At 36.7% G+C, this 20758-nt stretch overlaps 3 protein-coding genes across 3 annotated transcripts; 1 reads left to right on the forward strand and 2 right to left on the reverse strand.

Moving 5' to 3' along the window:
• The first annotated feature begins 3416 nt into the window (after positions 1–3416).
• On the forward strand, positions 3417–8436 carry LOC113768577 (probable polygalacturonase At1g80170). The gene is made up of 9 exons (XM_027312994.1): positions 3417–3799; positions 4591–4722; positions 4848–5018; positions 5122–5142; positions 5470–5677; positions 6739–6820; positions 6893–7001; positions 7201–7317; positions 7880–8436. The coding sequence occupies exons 1-9, from the start codon at positions 3539–3541 to the stop codon at positions 8162–8164; spliced, it is 1386 nt and encodes a 461-aa protein (XP_027168795.1). The 5' UTR covers positions 3417–3538; the 3' UTR covers positions 8165–8436.
• An 87-nt stretch (positions 8437–8523) lies between these two features.
• LOC113768578 (peptide deformylase 1A, chloroplastic) lies at positions 8524–10734 on the reverse strand. The gene is made up of 4 exons (XM_027312995.1): positions 10282–10734; positions 10089–10178; positions 9933–10000; positions 8524–8941 (listed from the first exon to the last, which is right to left on the reverse strand). Exons 1-4 carry the CDS (start codon positions 10729–10731, stop codon positions 8692–8694), a joined length of 858 nt encoding a protein of 285 aa, XP_027168796.1. The 5' UTR covers positions 10732–10734; the 3' UTR covers positions 8524–8691.
• Positions 10735–17376: 6642 nt separating this feature from the next.
• LOC113768442 lies at positions 17377–19463 on the reverse strand. Its single transcript, XM_027312793.1, has 3 exons — positions 19032–19463; positions 18833–18938; positions 17377–17868 (listed from the first exon to the last, which is right to left on the reverse strand). The coding sequence occupies exons 1-3, from the start codon at positions 19184–19186 to the stop codon at positions 17617–17619; spliced, it is 513 nt and encodes a 170-aa protein (XP_027168594.1). The 5' UTR covers positions 19187–19463; the 3' UTR covers positions 17377–17616.
• Positions 19464–20758: the final 1295 nt, after the last annotated feature.

Below are 20758 nucleotides of genomic sequence, written 5' to 3' on the forward strand. Positions count from 1 at the left end.
CATCTATTCTGCTCTTTATTTGTACATGGGGTATAAAATAGTAGAAAGAATCGTTACTGGGTGGAAAGAGTCTTAACTCGTAAGAAACGTTTTTGGTGCAGTATGAGTGTCTGCTAGGCAAAAACCCATCATTATCCGCCCTTTTCAAGTTAGAAAACTAAGAAAATCTGAAAAACCCAATTAAGTGGAGTCATTGTCATTACTTACCAATTTCTCAAGAATCAGCAACAGCATCTTTAGAAGTATGGATAGCTGACACTTTCTAATTAGTTGCTCAAATATACTACTAACATTATCCATACACGGAAAGCAACGCAAAATTGGTTTGGTGTTTCTCCATCTTTGCTTATTTTATAGTTGAACAAGTCATGACTTGCAAGTTGAGAAGAAGCACTAGTATTTCTGTTCATTTCAGATATCCTTCCTTCTTCTCGACAAGTCCATATTAATTGCGAATGAATGAGGTTTGTTCCCGATCGTTTACAATTGCTTTCGCCTGAACAAGTTTCGGACTCTTAGCTTGTGTGGCATCAAAGAGAATTGCCCACGATGACCATGCAAAATCTGATGCACGTAAAAAATATACGCCCACATAATCACTCTTTAATCTTTACACCCACTCCATACAATTTGCATCGATCAAATCAGAAACCATATATGTATATATATATATGAGGGCAACAAAAGGATAGAAAGAATGAGGGCAACAAAACCTCATCTGCCCTGCCTATCATCATCATCTGTGCATTTGGGTTCAATCACTTTCGGTGAAAAACGATATATGCACCCAAGAAATAATAATAATGATAATCCTATCAACGCAGGATGACAAGTTATTGGCTCCTAATGGTGTAAGGTCTGAATTCAATCTCAAATAATTGATATTCTTGCATCAATCCTACCCCAGGTGCAGGAAGTAATATCAACGTTATACATAGTCATTCTCTCGTCCAATTATGAATGACGATGATCCTGGTAAGATGTAGCCTTAAAAGGCTAGCTAAAATAATAAGGTCGATAAAACACGCATCCATGAAGTCTACGAAACAACTTGAAAGTCAGTCATATTACTACATAATCCGTTTTTGACCACCAAAGATTGCGAATAATATGTTGCCGTGCAAGTAGGTGCAAATCAAACTCCAATTATGATAGCAGTTGACATTTTCAGAGATATGGCCGATTGTTATTTTGCAAACCAAAATCCAATATTCTCATTCTCATTGTTACAAGAAATCACGGCAGGAAGGAAATTATAGGTAGTGAATAAGGATCTTAGCATCTTTTCTGGTTCAACAATGGTCACTTAGATTCTAACTAGATATATATCTTTTCTTTTTTCTTCATGGGCTCTTCTTTCTAATTATTTCTTAAACGAATGAAACTTGTAAGATGTTGGTGTCTGGTACGATGTTAACAACCTCAAACTAAAACAAATCATTCATCAGAATTTTTGGACAACTGCCACATATATCTCCGTCTCATTAGCGGGCAAGAACAATATATTGCCCCCAACATCATCTTCGATGAGTATCAATAATCCATCCATGTGTGTATTATTAGCTACATTACATATTATTCTCCGGAGTTTTCTACATCACGCATAGATAAGCGTTAGTTAATACTTGTAAGCCAATGCCAAGAACAAATTAGTGCACAGCTCACAGGTGGATCCGGCCACCGTTTGCTACTGACCAGTGACTACAAACATGTTAAGCTTCTAAACTAAATCGAAAGCAATTTTCCGGAGAGGGAAAGGAAGTACGATGCCCTAAAAAAAAAGTTTACCGAGCCAAATTAGCATCCAAATAACTTCAGGTCCGTGTTGGATGGCCTGCTTTTGGTTTGTTAAAAAAAAAGTTTGTTTGAAACACCATCTACATAAAGCAGTCACAAATTTTATGTAAATACCAAAAATAAAAATTTTAAATAGGTTACGGGTGATGGAGGTGGGTAGGATGTAGGATGGCGAGTGGTGGAGAGGGAGAGATGAAAAAAATACAGTAGATGCTTGTAGTGTTTCGAACAAACAAGTACAATATATATATGTATATATTTTAAAACAACTACAATAAGTTACCATAAGTTTTCAATAAATACTCAACAAACACCATCTGTACAAATCCCAAGTCGCATTGGAGATTCAGAAAAGGATAGGTATTATGCTTCCAAGAATTTCTTTTGGTGTACGCGAAAGATCTTGAATCGAAAATCTTCAATTTGTAATTCTTTCCACTTTACTAACTAACTCAATTGTCCCCCAAAAAATTAAGGAATACAATATAGGGATGTAATCGAGTCGAATCGAGTTCGAATATTACCATACTCGAGCTTGACTCGACATGCAAGAAGGATGCTCGAACTCGCATGAGCTCGAGTCAATGCAAGTCTTATTAAGCTCGATCAAGCTCGAGTTAGAAAATTTCATTATCTTGATAATTTTTGAGCGAAAAGTTATTATCGTCCTTTAAAAATTTTCATACGACCTAAAACATTTCATTGGGTATAAGGGTAATTTTATAATAATAATATATTAAAGAATTAAAATTAAAAAGCACGATAAATCTCGACGAGTTTTCGAGCATTACTTTTGGATACTCGAACTCAACTTGCTTGACTTATTGAGGCACTCCAACTCAACTTGAATTCGGGTTGATCGAGTTCAAATCAAGCTTTTGACAGAGTTGCTCCCAAACAGTTCGATTCGATTACAGCTCTACAATCTGAAACAGGTAAAGTTGGAGAGCTTTTCTTCCGAGTCAAGTCATCTGACAAAATGTGATTTTAAACGAGTTGAAAACCTTTGGTTGTAGGCTGCCAGAAGTATGCGCTATAATAATGAAATTGGATCCGTTTAGGCCCAAGTTCTCACAGCCCAATATAGTTTGACCCGTTATAGTGTAATGAGTAATTGATTCATTAAAAGAATATAAACAATTGATTGCATTTTACGTCACGGCACCCTCAAAATTTGAATATACAATAATATTAAGCACATAACAATTTTTGTGAAAAGTTTTTAAAATGTTCTTTTGGTGCATTTTAAAATATTTTTTTTATTTCACATATATCATATCGTTATAATAATTATTTTTTATAAATATTTAAAAAATATATTAAAAAAATAACAATCCAAACTGAAAAATTTAAAAAATAGCAATCCAAACTAGCCCTACATCGCGAAACAAAATCATTATATTAGTAATTAAAATTCTTGGGTTAATTAAATTAGATTTACTAAATTCTAATGTTGAAAACAATAGTTAGAACAATTAGATGGCAATAACAAAATTTCTTTGTGAGAGAGATCTTCGAACTTGGTTTAACAGAAAGTGTAAAATTCGAACTACTGCATTATAAGCCTCTGAGATGTTCTAAAACGTCCACGAGGCAAGCCTATAAGATGTCGTCGTACTGCAGAGGAAACTTCTCACCCCCTGCAAAAAAGCAGCCAAATCCAACACGACGTGGCACTTGTAAGAATATTAACTAGGCGGGAGAAAGCCCACCCACGCATTTCCCACGGGCACCGGGGTGGATGGGAAAGCTGAGATCTTCCCCTTTTGTTTGTTTTTCTTCTCATTCTACTGCAATTATTTCCAGCATTTCTCTGTGTTTTGTGCAGAGAGCTAGCATTATATTCCTCTTCTTGAATTTCACAAATGTAAGTGGGGTTAAGTTTGACCCTCCAATCCAGCTCCCAGGTTCAAGAACGTCTCAGTATGTTTCGAACTCCAGCACTGTACTCTACATTCATGATTTTGGGGCCAGAGGAAATGGGATGAGTGATGACACTAAGGTATCACTGTGTTGTTATTATTTTTCCGTGCCACCTGTTCAATTTAAGTTTGTTATGATTGTGTTCAGCTGTGATTAATGCTAATTTGGTTAAGGTGATTGATTATTTTGAGCTTTATGTGTGTTCATTGTTGCTTTCATGAACAGTTGCTATGCTGCTTAGAGCATTTTTCTTTCTGCAGTACTTAACAGAGAAAATAAAGTAAAAATGACCTTTTTTTGGATGCAACTCGGCTGGTTTCCTGGTCGCTTTATCTCAATAATAGTTCATGCTATAACTTCGTTTTCTTTTGAGGTGCATTTTCAGCTCTACAAATGGGGATATCCAAGTTCTCATCTTCTGGGTCAAGGTCTCAATCCTGATTTTGGAAATGTGAAAAGTGAATGGTTAGTGCCCGGTAAAGAAAGAAAAATGGTTACCACTTATAAATACTACTAGGCATGACAAGGATTATGGATGTGACTGTAAACATGATTTTTTCAATTTCTGTTCATGCCTTTACTAATTTCATCTAGGAAATTTTGCTGATTCTGTTTGGTACCTGAACCTGAAATCAAAACTTTTGGTAATAGGAAGAGGACTTATCTTTCCTTCAATCTGTTAAAATCAAAATTTTCTAAACCAGGCTTGTCAGTTCCTTTATCCTGTCTAAGTGACTTCCTCAAAGATGTAAAAGGTTTGTAGTGTTTTAACTTTGCCTCGACAGAAGAGTATTGGTGTCTACTATGATGAACCTCATCGTGATGATTTATCTTCTGGATTTGTTCAATAATTACTCTTTTTGGGCTAAGGCTTTTCAAAAGGCATGGAAGATAGCATGTTCTTTGTCATCTGAAGCAAAAATTGTAGTCCCTGCTGGAAAAAAGTTTCTGGTTCGACCAATTGATTTTTCCGGGCCTTGCAGATCAGGTTTGACTTTATGGGTAAGAGCTGGATACAATTTCTTTATAGAGGTTATCAAAAAACGCATTGCAGGGTTCAATATGTTGTCAGGCAGTTAAATAGCACTCATACTGTTCAAATTGGTTGCATTGTACTATATGCCTAGATTTCTGGTACGATTGTAGCACCCAGGGATCCGGATGTTTGGGACGGCTTGGATCCTAATAAGTGGCTTTACTTTCATGGGGTGAATTACCTCACAGTGGAAGGTGGAGGGACGGTTGATGGGAGTGGCAAGGAATGGTGGGCTCGATCTTGCAAGATTAATCACACAAATGTATACCATTGCGTTACTCTAATATTCCTAATATGTCTCTTTTCATTTTCTTTTCCTTTCAAAATTGCAAGTTTCTGATGTAAGATGTGTTTATATATGGCAGCCCTGTCGACGTGCTCCAAAGGTTAGCAGACCTTTGTTCTCCATGCCCTCTTTATCTTTATTCTCTCACTGAATACATACCTAATTTGGTAGTTTCTCTTTGATAGATATTGTCTATGTACTTTTGGGGGCACTGGCGAGGAGTAAATCTATGGCAGGCTATTCTCATGCACAACCTAATATGAATTACAATAACGTAGTGAAGGAATTTCTTTGAAAAACTAGAATCCCAGGGTGGAAGGGGCTCTTGAAAGTAAAGGTGGACAAGCGAATGGCTAGTTTAGGCTAGCGGAATGAGGACAGCTTGGAGAACATTTTTCCTTAATGAGTTCTATAATTAACAATGCAGGCCATAACATTCCACAGATGCAAGAATTTGATCGTGAGGAACATTATGTCAATTAACAGTCAGCAGATGCACATGGCATTTACTGGTTCTAAACAGATTGTGGTATCCTATCTCAGAATCTCCGCGCCTGCACATAGCCCCAATACAGATGGAATTCACATTAGTGCATCAAAGAATGTTGAAGTTAAGGATTGCATTATAAGAACAGGTTTGTTGGCTGTCTTAGTACTCTGGCTACATGTTAGGATTTGTTAAAAAAAAATCCCACTCCCATAAAAAAAAATAGAAGAAAGAAAGAAAGAAGAAGAAAGCATTCTTGCTTGTTATTGACACTTGATGCTTGTATGCCATCTTGCAGTTTTTTGGGTGATGTATACTTTACACCACAAAAAAATTTGAAACTAGTGGCACTGAGAGTTAAGTTGGACCAATTGGTCTCATTGTAGATCTATGACATTCCAATCATTTCCAGACTAGATTTGTTATTGTCATCTCTAAATGCAAAAGACTTTGAAAGGCTAGGTCAAATCTTTTAGGAGATGAATTCATAGTTTCTGGGGTCAAAGTTGTCCAGAAATTTCATGCAAGTCAGAGGAATATTGGTGTAGGATATATGTTGGCTTCATCCTCAAAAATTGCAGAGATTTAAATAGATCAATAAAATCAAGATAGCTATCGTTATCCTTGTATATATATATATAGTAAAATGAAACCAACTTACTTTCTGAGCTAATATGCTGGAATCACAGTCTTAAAGTAGCTAGGGGGTCTACTGTAGGTTGAATGCTGATCATATAATCCCTTATTTACATTAATTTTCAATCTTGCAACTCTACTTCTGTAGGAAGTGATGGTTAAATATAATTCAACTTGCTCATTTAATTCAGTTACTCTGTAGATCAGACATGAAACTGGTTAATTCAAGGTAAAGGTTGTTTCATCTCAATAATGATAGCCCTGGAGTACAATAAATAATTCAACTATCTGATTTTGCACACTCATTTGCATAATGCTAACTCTATACTAGTAGTGAAATGTTGTAGTTTCGTTGCAATTTTTGAACTCCTAAGATTGACGATGTGAGGACTACTCACTCAAAATGCTAAAGTGGTTTGAGACTATTGTATTAAGAGAAAGAGACGTTTTCTTTCTTTTGTACTTTTCTCCTACTAAAGATCTTATGCTCTTTGAGCTGAGAATGAAGCTGTTCTGAGTTAAAATTCTGCAGCAGATACCATTCTTCTTAAAAGTATCCCTATATTTTTTTAGGAGATGACTGCATATCCATTGTCAGCAATTCTTCAAAAATTCTTGTTGAAGGGATTACCTGTGGACCCGGGCATGGTATAAGGTAATAAGCTCTTGATTGTTACTTGGAACCATGCTACCAGCAGAACCTCTAGAAATAATAACTGTTTCGTAGTATTGGAAGCTTGGGGAAATCAAATTCACGGGACCAGGTGCATGACATCAAAGTTAATGGAGCAAATCTGATGAATACTGAGAATGGTGTAAGGATCAAAACATGGCAGGTAATCTTCCTTTCAAGTTCTGTATCTGATTCATTTTCCATGCAACTGAGCAGTTGTTATGGAGAATGATATTACTATTAGTAACCCACAACGAGTCGATTTTTCTTTCACTAACATTTGACATGATTTGCTTTTACTAGAATTAGATCTTTCCTGAGTACCTAATCTCATTTTCCTTTGACCCGTCTTTCAATATTAGGGAGGCAGTGGTTTTGCAAGTGGGATTACTTTTCAGAATGTGTGGATGGAAAATGTTTCGAATCCTATCATAATAAATCAATACTACTGCGACTCTTTTGTGCCCTGTGCAAATCAGGTAAGAGATCTATCAAAAGCTTGAGCTTGATGGTAAAACGATAATCATAATTCTGAATGTGATTAAGATAATAACTTTAAATGTCAATGCCCATGCACCATGTCTAGAGTGTAGATCTCTCTCTCTCTATGTGCTCTAACCCTTTGTTCCTTTGCATCAGCGAATGAGTTCATCAAGCTTTGCAATCATATGCCTGATTGTGATTTTTCTAGCTTTTGATAGCCACAGTAGAATAAATATTTTTAATATATAAAATGCTGAAATTATTACACATCGAAAGTGCATGTCTACATTTATTTATTTAATGTAGTACATATCCATGGAACTAAATGCTGACTCCCTTGACCCTATCATCAAGGAACTTTATAGAGTAGATATGTGCTTTGTTGGGATAAAATCTGCCCTTCATTTAGTAGCATGCTTCCAAGTAAGATACTCTTTACCTAATTTTTTAATTGACAGGCTTGCCTTTACCTGTAATTTCAGTCGTAGTCTATATGTGTTGTCATCTGTACTATGCGTTACCATTCTAGGCTCAAGGACTTTAAAATCCATTGTGCAGACTTCAGCGGTTAGCATCAACAAGATATCATTTGTTGGTATAAAAGGAACTTCAGCGACGGAGACAGCAGTATCATTTGCATGTAGTGACAGCTCTCCATGTAGAATGTTATATCTTGAAGATGTCCAACTCACTTCATACACTGGTGAAATAACTACATCATTTTGCTGGCAAGCTTATGGCTCGAGCTCAGGTCTTGTATATCCCCCTTCTTGCTTGTTATCTTCCTGCAATAATCGCATCATTCAGCAGCAGGCTGAGTCTGGCTCAATCCAGTCCATCTGAGGATGTTTACCATTCTCCAAACGTAAAGTTTGGGGATGGAGCTAGTATTATAGTATGTTGGTTCACTTAATGCCGCTTAAAGGAGTGCCATAACATGTCTTTTAGTACAATATAATCAGATGTCTAAAGCAGGAAGAAGATGAAGTCAGTTTACAAATGCCAATAGGTTTTAGAATTGCCTTCCAAATGCGTGTGTATTCTTTTCATACAGAAAGACCCTTTATTCATCAATGCACTCTATACATCGTAAATGCATTTTATATTTTTGTACAGTAAATTGTCTAAATCCCTCTTCTCCAAGCCATACTCTTCCCCCCTAACTGCCAAAGTTGCTGTCAAGCATATCGTGCAACAGCAGCTGAAAACCCATGTTTAACATCTCAGTATTACTATTTCCAAAACTTCACGGGAGTACATAAAATCTCATTCTACAGGTAAGCGGTAATAGATGAATCAACTCTTAACTCTGAACCACTTTATCCAAGATAACAGATGAAAACTAAAAAAGAATCTACAGAAGCATTTAACTAAGAGAGCAAGCGCACGCCCAATTTTGGACATCCATTAGCAAGTGGCAGGTCCAAGTTTTCTACAGTTCTAAACGTTCTTGGAACCATCTTGTCGACATACAGAGTACCATCTAGATGGTCACACTCATGCTGCAAAATTCGAGCTTGCCAGCCTGAAGCATCAATTTTGATTGGTTGGCCAGCTTGATTCAATCCTGTAACTTCTACCTCTAGGCAACGTTCCACAACAGCTCTGAATCCGTCAACACTGCAAAACCATAAAATCAGAAAACCGGAAAATAAGATCCACTGTGATGATGTTCATCCATGAAGATTTGCTGTGCAAGTGAATGAATGTTGAAAACTCTTTGATTGATTATGAGCTCAAATCAAAGAGTTCTTGAATAAAACACATACAATGTGCAAAAATAGGTTTTTGTATGAAAGAAAGAAGAGTCATCAACATGTGGTCAAAAGGGCTACAAGATGCTTAAAGGAACTCTCACTTTTGTGTGCTAAAGTTTAAGACTCCACATCTTATGGGCACAGCTGCTAACTAAAAAGTAAACCAGGAGGGTGTGTAATCTTTAGCATTTTTTATACCATGTATGCAAGTATAAACAAGTCAAAAGTGTTACTTTCCACATCTAGTAACAAGTTCACAAACAGGTTTTCAGAAATTTGTTCCGGTTTTGTTTCAAACCCTCAGGTATGATATGCAACTGAATAAGCGCCTAGCCTAGAAAAAATGTGACCATGTGGCCCTTCAGCGATGTTATGAGAAGAAAATGGCCAGGAAAATCTCATACTGTCAAAGCATATTTAATTTCCAACAATGCACCTCAGTTCAGCTCGATTCATCTCATCTCATCTTTTAAGTACGAAATTGAGAAAAACTAGGAAATTCATGTAAATCATTAGTATTTGAAAAAGTTGTTTTAAGCTAAAACAATTGAATCTCAGGTGCACTTTCTAGTCTATTTCGAAAAACCCAATTCAGCGACTATCTTCAAAAGCATTAACTAATCAGCAGATGTATCATAAAACATTGCTAAAATGAATTATGATCCCAGATCATCCAGGTATGTTCATGACGGATTTCCGCATGATGACAGGATGTCTGAAATTCGCTAGCTTGAGACTTAAACAAATCAGATAAATGTTTCCTCAACGAGCAGAAACAAAAAAGCCAACGAAATCGCAAATGCAACAGACATACTGTAAAACACAATGCAACAAAACTAGATGGTTAATTATACCTTAAACAGCCTTCAAAAAATAATGCAGCTTTTTTCCCCTTCTTTTTAAGCTTTGGATTAATAATAACCTGCATCAAAACAACCACGATTAACAGTTTAGCACTAGTCCAATTCCAACAGCCAAAATCAATTCACTTCTACTATTCAGTACAATACCAAAAGTTCAAAGGGCCGCCTGTCTTGTGCTTTAATGTCATCCTTAGGAGCATAACTTATATACTCTTTAGTATCTTCCAATACAATTATCTGTTAATAAAAACAATCATAAACCTGACAATGTTAAAAAAGCCTGCTTCAGCTGGATCAAAAAAACGAAAAAACAAAAAGGTTTTGCTAGAAATAAACAGACCTTTAATGGAATTCCAATCTGGGGAGCAGCAAGGCCAACCCCAGGAGCCTTCCTCATGACTTTAACCATATCCTCAATGATCTTCTGGATCCTTTCCGACCCAATTTCGTCGGGTCTGACTTCCTGGGCGGGTTCATGAAGAACCGGGTCACCGGCTTTCACAATTTCTGGCAAGACCTGCTTCTTTTCCGTCAAACCCAGAAACCAACCGGCCTGAGCGGAAGTAGAAGAGCTGCTGCGACTGTAAGTTTTAATGGATGCTGATGTTATTAAGTTGCTGCACAATGTGGGTTCCTGGTGAATGGACCGGTTTGTGAAAATGGGTTTCCGAAAAGTTAATGCTAGGCGGGTCGTCGTCAATGGGGTTTTGGTGAAGGTTTTCTGGAGGCATTTTTGTGCTACTATGGGCACGGGAAAGAGGCGGTGAGTGAACCGTTGAACGCCTTCCATTCTGCAAAATTAATGAAATCCGTAATTGTTTTCTGGGTTCTCAACCGATTCCATTTGATCATGATACCGCTCTTGGGCTACGGACCAGGAAAATAATGAGTGATTGGGCCTCATAAGACCCATATCATCTGATAAGGCTTCTGACTTCAGATATTTGGTCGCCAAGGCCCAAGTGAATGGTGAAGGTCACAAGAGGTTCTTTTTCTTTGTTTTTAGGTTGGCCAGCTGCTGCTGATGAAACCAACTGCATTGTTGCGATTAGATTAGGATTTTTGGTTCCCAAGATGCATCTTAATTGAACGATTCTCAAACTCTGCCCTTTTCCGTTTCACTTGTAAAATCTGGAGCCTCCATTAAATCAAAAAAGATTAGCATCTTTGATCTGATGGAGGAAGGATGTCACAATAGGCTAAAGTGCACTCATTACTTTATGGGCTTACTTATGCAGGCTAAGCCCAAAATAACTAACAGCTGTATTCAAACTTGATCTGAAAGAAATGTACTACTGTGCAATTCTCAAAAACGAAATTCTTAAAAGAATTATGTTCAACAAAAAGTTAGGATTGGTGATTAATTTTGAATTAATCTTATATACACTCACACTACTGACAATATATTCTGTAAAGGTGATCGTCAGTAGTGAGCCTCCCAACAAACAACTAAAGACAAAAAAAAAAGACTACTATTGGATTGAAATCCATACAGGTGCATGGTGCACTCGTCTGGTCTGATGGTGGTTCAGTCTACATCTTCCTCCGACTCAGTTGGACCATTTCATAAAGTAGGCTCCCCCCTCCTTAGGAGTAGGAGTGGGTTAGATGTGCCGTTACGGACAAAAAAAAATTTCTTCTAAATACCCGCGATTCGTCACTTGTGCAGTTACTAATTTACTATCAACCTATGAGGTGGTAATGATCTACATCTAACTTTTGGCATCAACATCTAACCCAAAAATTTCTGTGACTCATATGTGACCACAACATAGAAGCTAGATCTTTCGGTTGACTTCTAGAAAATTTCGAGTCAAATTGCATAGTTTGGCAAGTCCTCCAAACTGGCAGTGTTGGAATAATGAACGGGGGATCTATGACTGACCTATAAATCGCGGAACGTTAAAAGGTTTGGCAACAATCATTAGACAAAGGACAAAATTAGGCTAAAAGGAAGATCAAATGCATGACTGTCATAGACACGTCCATGTGTAGATTGTAGACCAATAATCGTAATGCACTTATCACTTGCTTACTGTGAATAATGCAGGTTCTACGTAGTTTTATTCTACAAAACTACAAATCGTTACTTGATAATCTGATATGGTTCAGTGCCTAGGCTCTAAGCTTTTTCAAATTGACTCTTGTCATCCTAATTCTTGTTTCAACTTATCTTCCCCTTCCCTGTTAGGAGAAGAATTGCTTAATTTTTTTCTTCTCACAAGAAGCCAAGAACACACGCACACAATTATATTAACACTCAGAGAGTCATCAAAAAACGGCCCAAAGGACATTAATATAAGGGACCACATAGCAAATGCTTAATTGATCATTCATTTAGGGTATCACTTGTTTATGACAGCCTGTCATCCCAATGCCCACAATGGATCTTTTAATGGAAGTCAAAGCATTTGCAATCTGCAGTATGTCCATTTCCTTTGCCCCATTTTCTGGAAACATCAATTGGAGAGCTATCGCGTAATGAGGAGCGTACCTAACAAGCTCTATTTAGGCATCGGCCGCCATTCAGGCAGCTGTAGATATACCATTGCCCATCCTCTTCTTTAATGCTCAATCTAAACTCTATCTAATACTAGCATTGGCATCTATTGATACCTTGATATTTAAGAGCCAGTTGAGATTGCTATTTTCTCAAAATTTTATAGAAAAATATACTAGTGATTTAATATATGTGACGTAAAAGGTTATTTGAGAAATGTATTTATAAAAAAAAAAAAAATTTTGAGAAAAATTGCAATTTACAGTTGGATTTTGCGGTCTTAATCACTCATCCTAATCATTGATTTAGACATCGTTATTAGGTAAGGACCAGTTGTTCTAGCTGTAACATGTCAATCAACAGTCTCAATTCCAATTATGCAACAAAAAGACATCTCTTGCACTCAAAGGAAAAGTACGCATGCAGCACAGCTTGACTAGAGAGAAAATGGTGCCCAATTGTCGGTGGATGACTATGCCACTCCTTAAGCCGTACGCTTCCAAAGTTGAGAATTTCAGAGGCACGTTCGTGCGCGTCGTTTCAAGTCTTTCTTTCGAGTCTTCAAAAGCGCTCTGGGAGCGGCTTTCGGGGTGCCCTCCAATCTTTGGTCGCTTGTTGGCCCGTCCTCACGCGCGAAAAGAGAAACATGTCCAAATATGATGATTATTTTCATGAATTATATCAGCACATCTGAACCACCCAGTTTTGGCTCCATAGCCACCAAAAATGAATTAAGTGCCTCTTTGGGCCGTAGCTGTAAGTCACGGAGGTTTAAATCTTTTTACGGTAAAAAAAATTTAAAAGAAATGACACAACACACCTTTAGTCTAATTAAGTTCATAAATCTGCTAATATTTTATACAGTTTTTTTAAACTCTTCTTTTCTATAAAATAGAATAGATTATGTTATACAGATGTTATCATTATAGTCAAAAAAAAAAATTTTTATATTGGCACCTATGAATGCATGTTATATGTATACAAAAATAAATTTTAAATTTAAATTAATTGATGTGCATCCAAAGGGATAGGATATATACGTGGCCAACATATATAAGATTGATCTTCATTTTATGATAACACCATTAGAATTACAACACATATGCATTAACAAGTAATCGTGATATAGGAAGACCTTTACACTTTCTTGGGTTCTAGCATGCGAACTGCCCTTCATATCCGTTGAATTATCATAATTGATATGCTAAGAAATTATTTTTGGTAACGCGACATAATAGTGAACTGACTCATGTAAATAGAATTTTCTCTCATACTACAAGTAGAGGCTAAGTTAAAAACTTTTTCACTATTTTCCGGTTTTTATCTTTTGATTTTTGGTGCTTCCAAGAAACGAAGCCTAATTTTGACTTTTCATGCAGTTTTTTTGAAGTCATCACCAACCTTCCACAGCTGTACCTTCGTGATAGACTAGTCTACATGTCTATGACGCGGAATCATCTCCCATAATCTAATTGACTATGATGACAAAAGCGGCTTAAGTCACCAGTGCACCAATCTTCATTATCTCTATAAATATGGGCAATTGACGATAATCTCAACGGAACAAGTAAAGAGATAACCAACCGTAGGATATCAAGAACTCCAAAGAAGCTTAAAGAAATGGAGAGCTCCAGAGCAACCCTCTACCTTCAGAGGCCAAAAGCAGTCGAGGAAGCTGATAATAAAGAAGAGAAGCCAAATACAGCGAAGGCCGGTCATGGTCCGATGAGGAGAGTAGCGGAGCCAAACGGCAAAAGGTTACTGGAGAGAGAGCCAACGGAGGATATAAATGCGAGCGCCGAGGCATTCATCAACAAGTTCAGGCAGCAGCTGCTCCTTCAGAGGCTTGAGTCCATTGAGAACTATGAACAAATGCTCAAAAGGGGCACATGATTTAAGTGTCGATTATCATTGATCAGCATAGAGCATAGCCCCCCACCTTATTCTTTTCAATTATCTCTTCCATTGATCCACTGTCAATTTTTGTGTCCCTTGAAAAAATTTGATTTGTGCTGTGCATCTACTCATAATATATAAGACATGTTATACGGGGAATTTATATTTGGGATTGTTTGAGACTATGATTGCTTATTTTGTATCTTAATAATAAGCAACTCTTTGCCAGATGCCCGAGTAATTATGAATATGATATTTCTAGCGATGCTGTTAATATGCTCATATTATGTCATAACTTAACGTGTAAACACGCACAATTATAATTATTACACTTCCTTTGAAAAAACTTTTGTAAAGTAATTGTAATTCTCTGAAAAAAAATCGAACACCTAAAGATTCTCTTAATCATAGGAAATATCTATTAATTCAAACTGTTTGTTTGTTGTTAGAATTAGGGAGTAAAATGATGCACATCGTAAATTTAGTTGAAATCCCGCTTATGACTTATGAGATGGACAAACAAAGAAAGGCCGGAAAAGATGCCAGCTCCCTAGGTGGACACTGGTTGGACGAGCCATGTTGGACGGCTCCATTAGGAAGCCTCGTTTGCATGGCTAGTGTTGGTTTTAGTCCATTTTATAGTTTTTTGGGTCGGAGTCCATTCTATAATCCCCTTAACTATCAGTTTAAGTAAGGTCCATTTGGTTCATCCCCATACTTATATTGCATGACATAAAATAAGACGAGCAATCCCATGTTGTCCCTGATTTGGTTGTTTTTGTGTGTGGATTAGCATCCTGGTTAACTAAAATAATCCCGTCTTAATGGGATAAATATTCCGGACCTGTTATTATTTATCCTGAATTAGTAATCATTTTGAACTAATTTTGGTAAGTACGTGTTTATATCAAATCAAAACTTTTCAACAACAAAATTAGAGTTGTTAAAGAATCGAGCTAGCTTGTGAGTTCAACTCTGTTTAGCTCGTTCGTTTATCTAAACGAGTCAAATTTGAACATTAAATCAGGCTTGTTTTCTAATTGAACTCAGCTCACGAATAGTTCGTTTAATCTCATTTGTACGTATATTCAAATTAGTATTTCTTTTTTTTTTTGGGTGATTATGAAGATTTAACTTGTCTCGATTGTTTCGGATTTTACTTTGTTTAAAGAATTAGGAATTTTCTTATACTTGGTGAAAATTTTCTCATTCAATAGACTAATTAAATTGGTTAACTTTTTTGAGTTGCAAAATTGCATAAGATATTCAAGCACATTTGAAGTTTTTTTTGAGTTGGAACTCATTTGATCTTGACTTGCTCATGTCATATGAGTTGAGTTCGACCTCAAGTTCATTTTAGCATAACTTTAATGAGTTGAGTTTGAATATAATTTTTGACTCGGTAAATAAACGATTAAATGAGTTGAGCTCGATCTTGACTTATGAAAAGCCAAAAGCTAAAAGTTCAATTTAATTCGACTCGTTTTCAGCTTTGCACAAAATCAAACTTTTTTATGCATTACTCCATGAACTATCCAATACTAACCAAACTTAGACCGTGTTTGATAACTCAATTCAATACTTAAATATAATAAGATCAAATCTTCACATGTTTAGACGTGTTTGATAAACCAAAAATAGAATATTTGAATTAATTAAGTGGTACCGAATTTTCTAAACAAAATTTGCTCTAAAAAATAAGTGATAAACTATTGAGTTATCACTTAATGTAAGATACACTCAAATGTATCAAATTTGATACATAACAATAATGAATTCAAAATTCAGATTTTAGTTTTTAGATTTCAATTTTATCAAATACACCCTTAGTATATCAGAAAAGGACGAGTCATCTCAGGACAATTAGTCCCCGTATTAGTTATTACTCATCCTCCCTCATCCATGATCCAAATGACCCCTTATAGTATATAATCTTGGCGTTTACATTTTGTCATTCATATAAATATTAACTTACTAACTTTTCAATAAAAAAAAGACACACTAATCTTAGCTCATTGGGTTTCATGATAATTAATTGAAATTTAGCTTCATGGAAGATTGTTAAAAAGATCAACACCATCATAAAATTCCTGGAATGCGCAATTCCGATCAAGAAATTCACGCATAAAGACCATACGCTTGATTAACGAAAATGAATGTACTCCCCGACAAAGACAGGATAGCGGCGTGCCTTCCTCTACCTGGTTGGGCCTTCCTCAGGAGAGACGCTCATGTCCAAATTCACTACGAACGAACGAGAACAGGGTGTGCGCTATGGAGTATAATAAGCTTGCAAGTTGGGTCATGCACGGGTGGCCCCAGTTCTCTTTTGTTAAATAAAAAATGAACGGAAACCAAATGACTTGTTCTATGAAAGACTTTTGTTTCATGTCCAAGTCAAAAACGGGGAGTGGATATAGTAATTGTACATTTCGACGTCAATCTTCAATGTCCGCACCATCAAAGGAGGAACAACCAATCCTATAGAAATTGTTGCTTTAGGCTATAGTCTAGCTGCGTGATTGCTCACCTTTCTTCGCATCAAGTGTCACAATAGTACCAACCAAAATTTTTTATCAGAAGAAAAGCTTGACAAGTACAAAATTCCATTGGTTACCCAAGACTAATTACTAGTAAAGATTTTACACCACTTCAATCGATGTCAATTAATTTTGAGACGAGTTTTGGGTTAGTTTTTATTTATTTATTCAAGTTATAGTTCTTGAACAAGATTGTAGTCCAGGTCCTTCAACACTTGCAATAATTTATTGACTGGGAGCTCGATCCCAAACAAGTTGTTGGTTAAGGTACAGATAGATGACTAGGTGCATACAGTAAAAGAGAACTTCGGTTTCATTGAAGGGTCATCGGTTAAGCTAGCACTGATTATGACCTTTCACTTCCAGACAAATCTAGGGAGCTGGATAAACAAGAAATTTACGTGCATCCCACTTTTGACAGCAGAAAGTAGCTGCTGATGCCTATTACAGCGGTAGGGAAAAGGGGGGAGACAGAAATTCACGACCAACAACAGTCACGTCAGACGCAAGCTCACACACAAAATGAGCATCTCATTTGGCGGATATTGTCGTTATTACAACCTAACCAGGCCAGAGCCAACATTGATTGCTACACATGAAAAACACCTGCTACGACTACATAGTACAGTGATAGTAGTACTAACAAATTAACAGAGACGACAAGTAGGCAAAGCCAGCGGGCAGCCACAGAAGCTGCGTAGACGCGTATCTGACGTTTCAGCTAATTAATCCTTTGTAACTAAGGTCGCACTACGGGTAGGTGTTGCTGAGCTTGCATCATCTGCAGATTCACTCTTGAGCATGAACGGATCATCTCACCGGCCAATGGGATCACTGGCAGGTTATCACAGTTGCATATCTCAATCATGAATCCATCTGGATCATGGAAGAACAGCTGATCCACATAAATCCCACCTTCTTCCACTCGCTGCCTCGCGTACTTGATTTCCATTTCCGCCAGCATCTTCTCCACTGCAGCCATACTGTCACACTGCACATAACCCATGATTCAAGCCAATTTTTTTTTTGTGGGGGGGGGGGGGGGTGTTTATAAAATCTACAGCAGCAGGAAACCCACAAAATTTAGTGCAGTTTTTGGTTTTTGTGACAATGATAGGATGTGTACAAGTTTGTAACGTAAATAGTACTATTAGGTTACGTTGTTGACAGAGTCCATATCAGGACTTCCTCAACTGAATAGATAATACGCAAGAAACTGCATTACATCCGGCATAATTCTGTCACGGCATTTTCCTTTTTCCTATTATTTTTGGTACATTTCTTTAACAGAAAATTCTATATTGAATTTTAGAAACCGTCCTCAATTCCTAGTCCTGAAATATGTACCCAAAAGGGGAAGTGGAACCTTCGTTCTTTTCGGAGACGACGACAACTATTGTATAACCTATATATCCTAAACTATAGAGGAGGGGAGTCTAAAGAGACTGTATTTGAAATTAGCAGATACATAAAACTTACTAGATCAAGACAGTGTTTTCGCATAACCCTTAGATTTTTTTGTAGCGCAGGTAAGATTTGAACCTTGCTCAGTGGTTCTCCCTTCTTTGGTACTATCATCATATCATTGCAGAAGCACAATTTATCAATAATTTCTGGTCACTTTCAGAGAAACCTAGTTAATAGCTGTACCAAATGCTACTAGTCTATACTACCTTCAATTTGGAATCAAACTTTTGACTTCATCCAGGTATTCATTTACGGTCTCTTTCTCGTAATCATAGTGCTTTCATGAGATCACAGAGAGGAAAAACCATGGTACGAAATAAAAGAACACGCACACGCACACGCACACAGTCACACACACCAGAGTAAAAGTAGTTGAAGCAAAAAGCAGAGATGCAGTCATGCACCACCAGTAGCGTTATTAAGACCCCTGCCCGAAACACAAGACAACATCAGATTTCACAGCACCAATACGAAGACCGAGAAACAACCTGAAAAGATATATGATTATCCTTGGGATTGATTACGGTCTTCTCCGGCATGTCGTCCGGATTTTCGGCTTGCAATAGATGTATTCCAATCCCATAACTAAACAACCTGCACCGTATCAAAACCCACAAGAAATTAGCAAAAAAAAAAAGAAGTTCGATCAAGAACTTTCGCGGCGAAAGATGAGATAAGTTGATATACCATGCTCCATCAAAATTGAACGATCCAGGCCTCCTAACCGGGACGAACCCAAGAACGCTGGTGTAAAAATCCATTGATTTCTCGACGGATTTACAAATAAGTGAGATGTGATTCAGGGATGTCAAGTGCAATGGATTTGCCGTATTTCCCTTCATTTTCCTTTAAAAAAAAAATGCAATACCAGCGGCACGAATTCAAGGATCGGTACAAGTGGAGCCTGCACGTTTAAGAATACTTGGAAAAAATGATTGGAATAGACAAACCCTGTTACATAAATCAACGAAAATTCAGCGAATGGATAAAGCTAAGGGGGAGAGCAAAATGGGAAAAAGATGAATAAAGATAATCAGAGAGAAAAGGTCGCACGTCACGGCACTTGTGATACTAGTGAAGAAGATGAAACTAGACGGCCAGAGCTATATATAACTTTAAATTGGTGGAGCAATACCCCGGGAAAAAAAAAAGAAGAAGAGTAGTCCGGCAGCTATAAATGAGCTAATACATTTCTGTCCACGTATCTACCCCAGTGGTCACCAGGTGTCCCACATGGGATTCATATGACACGTAGATCCTACGCAGCTTACCTCCGATAATCATCTGACGGGTAGAGAATTTTCCGCCTACTTACCAATTATTCTTCTGGTGGGTGTCCTCGCTTGTGCACGTTGGCAATCCCTGGATTTTTGCTAATTTTATTTTGGCACCCTTGTTTTGCTGCAATTAGGCAGTGTCTTTTTTGTGTTATTTTTGCAATTCAAGGGGAAATTTCAAACCTTTCGAGAGAAGGAAAATAAAAAAAAAAGTTTAAACGTTGAATTAAAGAATTTTCACGATGTCTCTCTCAACTCTACAAATTGAGCTGAATTTTAAAATTTAAATTAATGTTTATATACTATCATCATATATGGCATCAAAGTAAAATTTGAATTTTATTCTGTCATGTATCTAATCATAACAGTATACACTCTCATCTAACAATGAAAATGTATATATTTAAGGGTCCGTTTGTTTCGGGTGAAAATGTTTTCCAAGAAAATATTTTCCTAATTTCCCGTGTTTGGTTGCACAAAAATTACTGAAAACATTTTCCTATGTAAAATATTTTCACTCATTTTATGGAAAACAACTTCCCTTCCAAACTTACTGAAGTTGTTTTCCGAAATGCATGCATCCCGCCTGTAGTATGTTCCAAACTTACTGAAAATATCTTATAGTATGTTCTTTTTTTTTTTAGTGTAAACAGGAGGACTCGAACCCAAAATCTCTTTTTTACACTCCCTCCCCCGTACCACCCAACCCTCCCCCTAGTATATTCAAAATAAAAAAAAATCTCATCCTACTCATCCTATGCTAGTAATTAATTATATATAATAGAGACATTCTTTTCTAGAGAAACTTTCAGCAGTGAGAGTGCAAGATATATGTCACAATAAGCATTGCATGTGATTGATATTTGACACTAAATGACCAACAATTTGTTTATTACGTAAGGAGATATTTTTTATTCATATATACATTTCTCCAAGATTTTTTAAAGTTAAACAATGAGATAAATTTTCTAATTTTGCATGGGAAGAAGTATGTAGTTATAATGTGTAGAAAGTAAAGATAGAGATAAAAGTAAAAATATTTCAAAAGTTAAACAAACACCAAAAAAATGAAGTAAGAAAATATTTTCAATAAGCTAACCAAACACCTGAAAATGATGAAAGGGAAATGATTTTCAT

Source organism: Coffea eugenioides, chromosome 4, assembly GCF_003713205.1.
Source record: "Coffea eugenioides isolate CCC68of chromosome 4, Ceug_1.0, whole genome shotgun sequence".
Lineage (NCBI taxonomy): Eukaryota > Viridiplantae > Streptophyta > Magnoliopsida > Gentianales > Rubiaceae > Coffea > Coffea eugenioides.

Excerpts from the sequence above, each read along its gene's own strand:
- LOC113768578 (XM_027312995.1), bottom strand. The coding sequence starts at position 10,731 with ATGGAAGGCGTTCAACGGTTCACTCACCGCCTCTTTCCCGTGCCCATA. Across the intron at positions 10,179-10,281 it reads AGATTGGAATTCCATTAAAG|ATAATTGTATTGGAAGATAC; the intron begins GTCTGTTTATTT and ends TTTTATTAACAG. Across the intron at positions 8,942-9,932 it reads TTTTTTGAAGGCTGTTTAAG|TGTTGACGGATTCAGAGCTG; the intron begins GTATAATTAACC and ends ATGGTTTTGCAG.
- LOC113768577 (XM_027312994.1), top strand. The coding sequence starts at position 3,539 with ATGGGAAAGCTGAGATCTTCCCCTTTTGTTTGTTTTTCTTCTCATTCT. Across the intron at positions 3,800-4,590 it reads GGATGAGTGATGACACTAAG|GCTTTTCAAAAGGCATGGAA; the intron begins GTATCACTGTGT and ends TTTTGGGCTAAG. Across the intron at positions 5,019-5,121 it reads GCAAGATTAATCACACAAAT|CCCTGTCGACGTGCTCCAAA; the intron begins GTATACCATTGC and ends TATATATGGCAG.
- LOC113768442 (XM_027312793.1), bottom strand. The coding sequence starts at position 19,186 with ATGAAGGGAAATACGGCAAATCCATTGCACTTGACATCCCTGAATCAC. Across the intron at positions 18,939-19,031 it reads TTCAATTTTGATGGAGCATG|GTTGTTTAGTTATGGGATTG; the intron begins GTATATCAACTT and ends GATACGGTGCAG. Across the intron at positions 17,869-18,832 it reads ATAATCATATATCTTTTCAG|TGTGACAGTATGGCTGCAGT; the intron begins GTTGTTTCTCGG and ends GGTTATGTGCAG.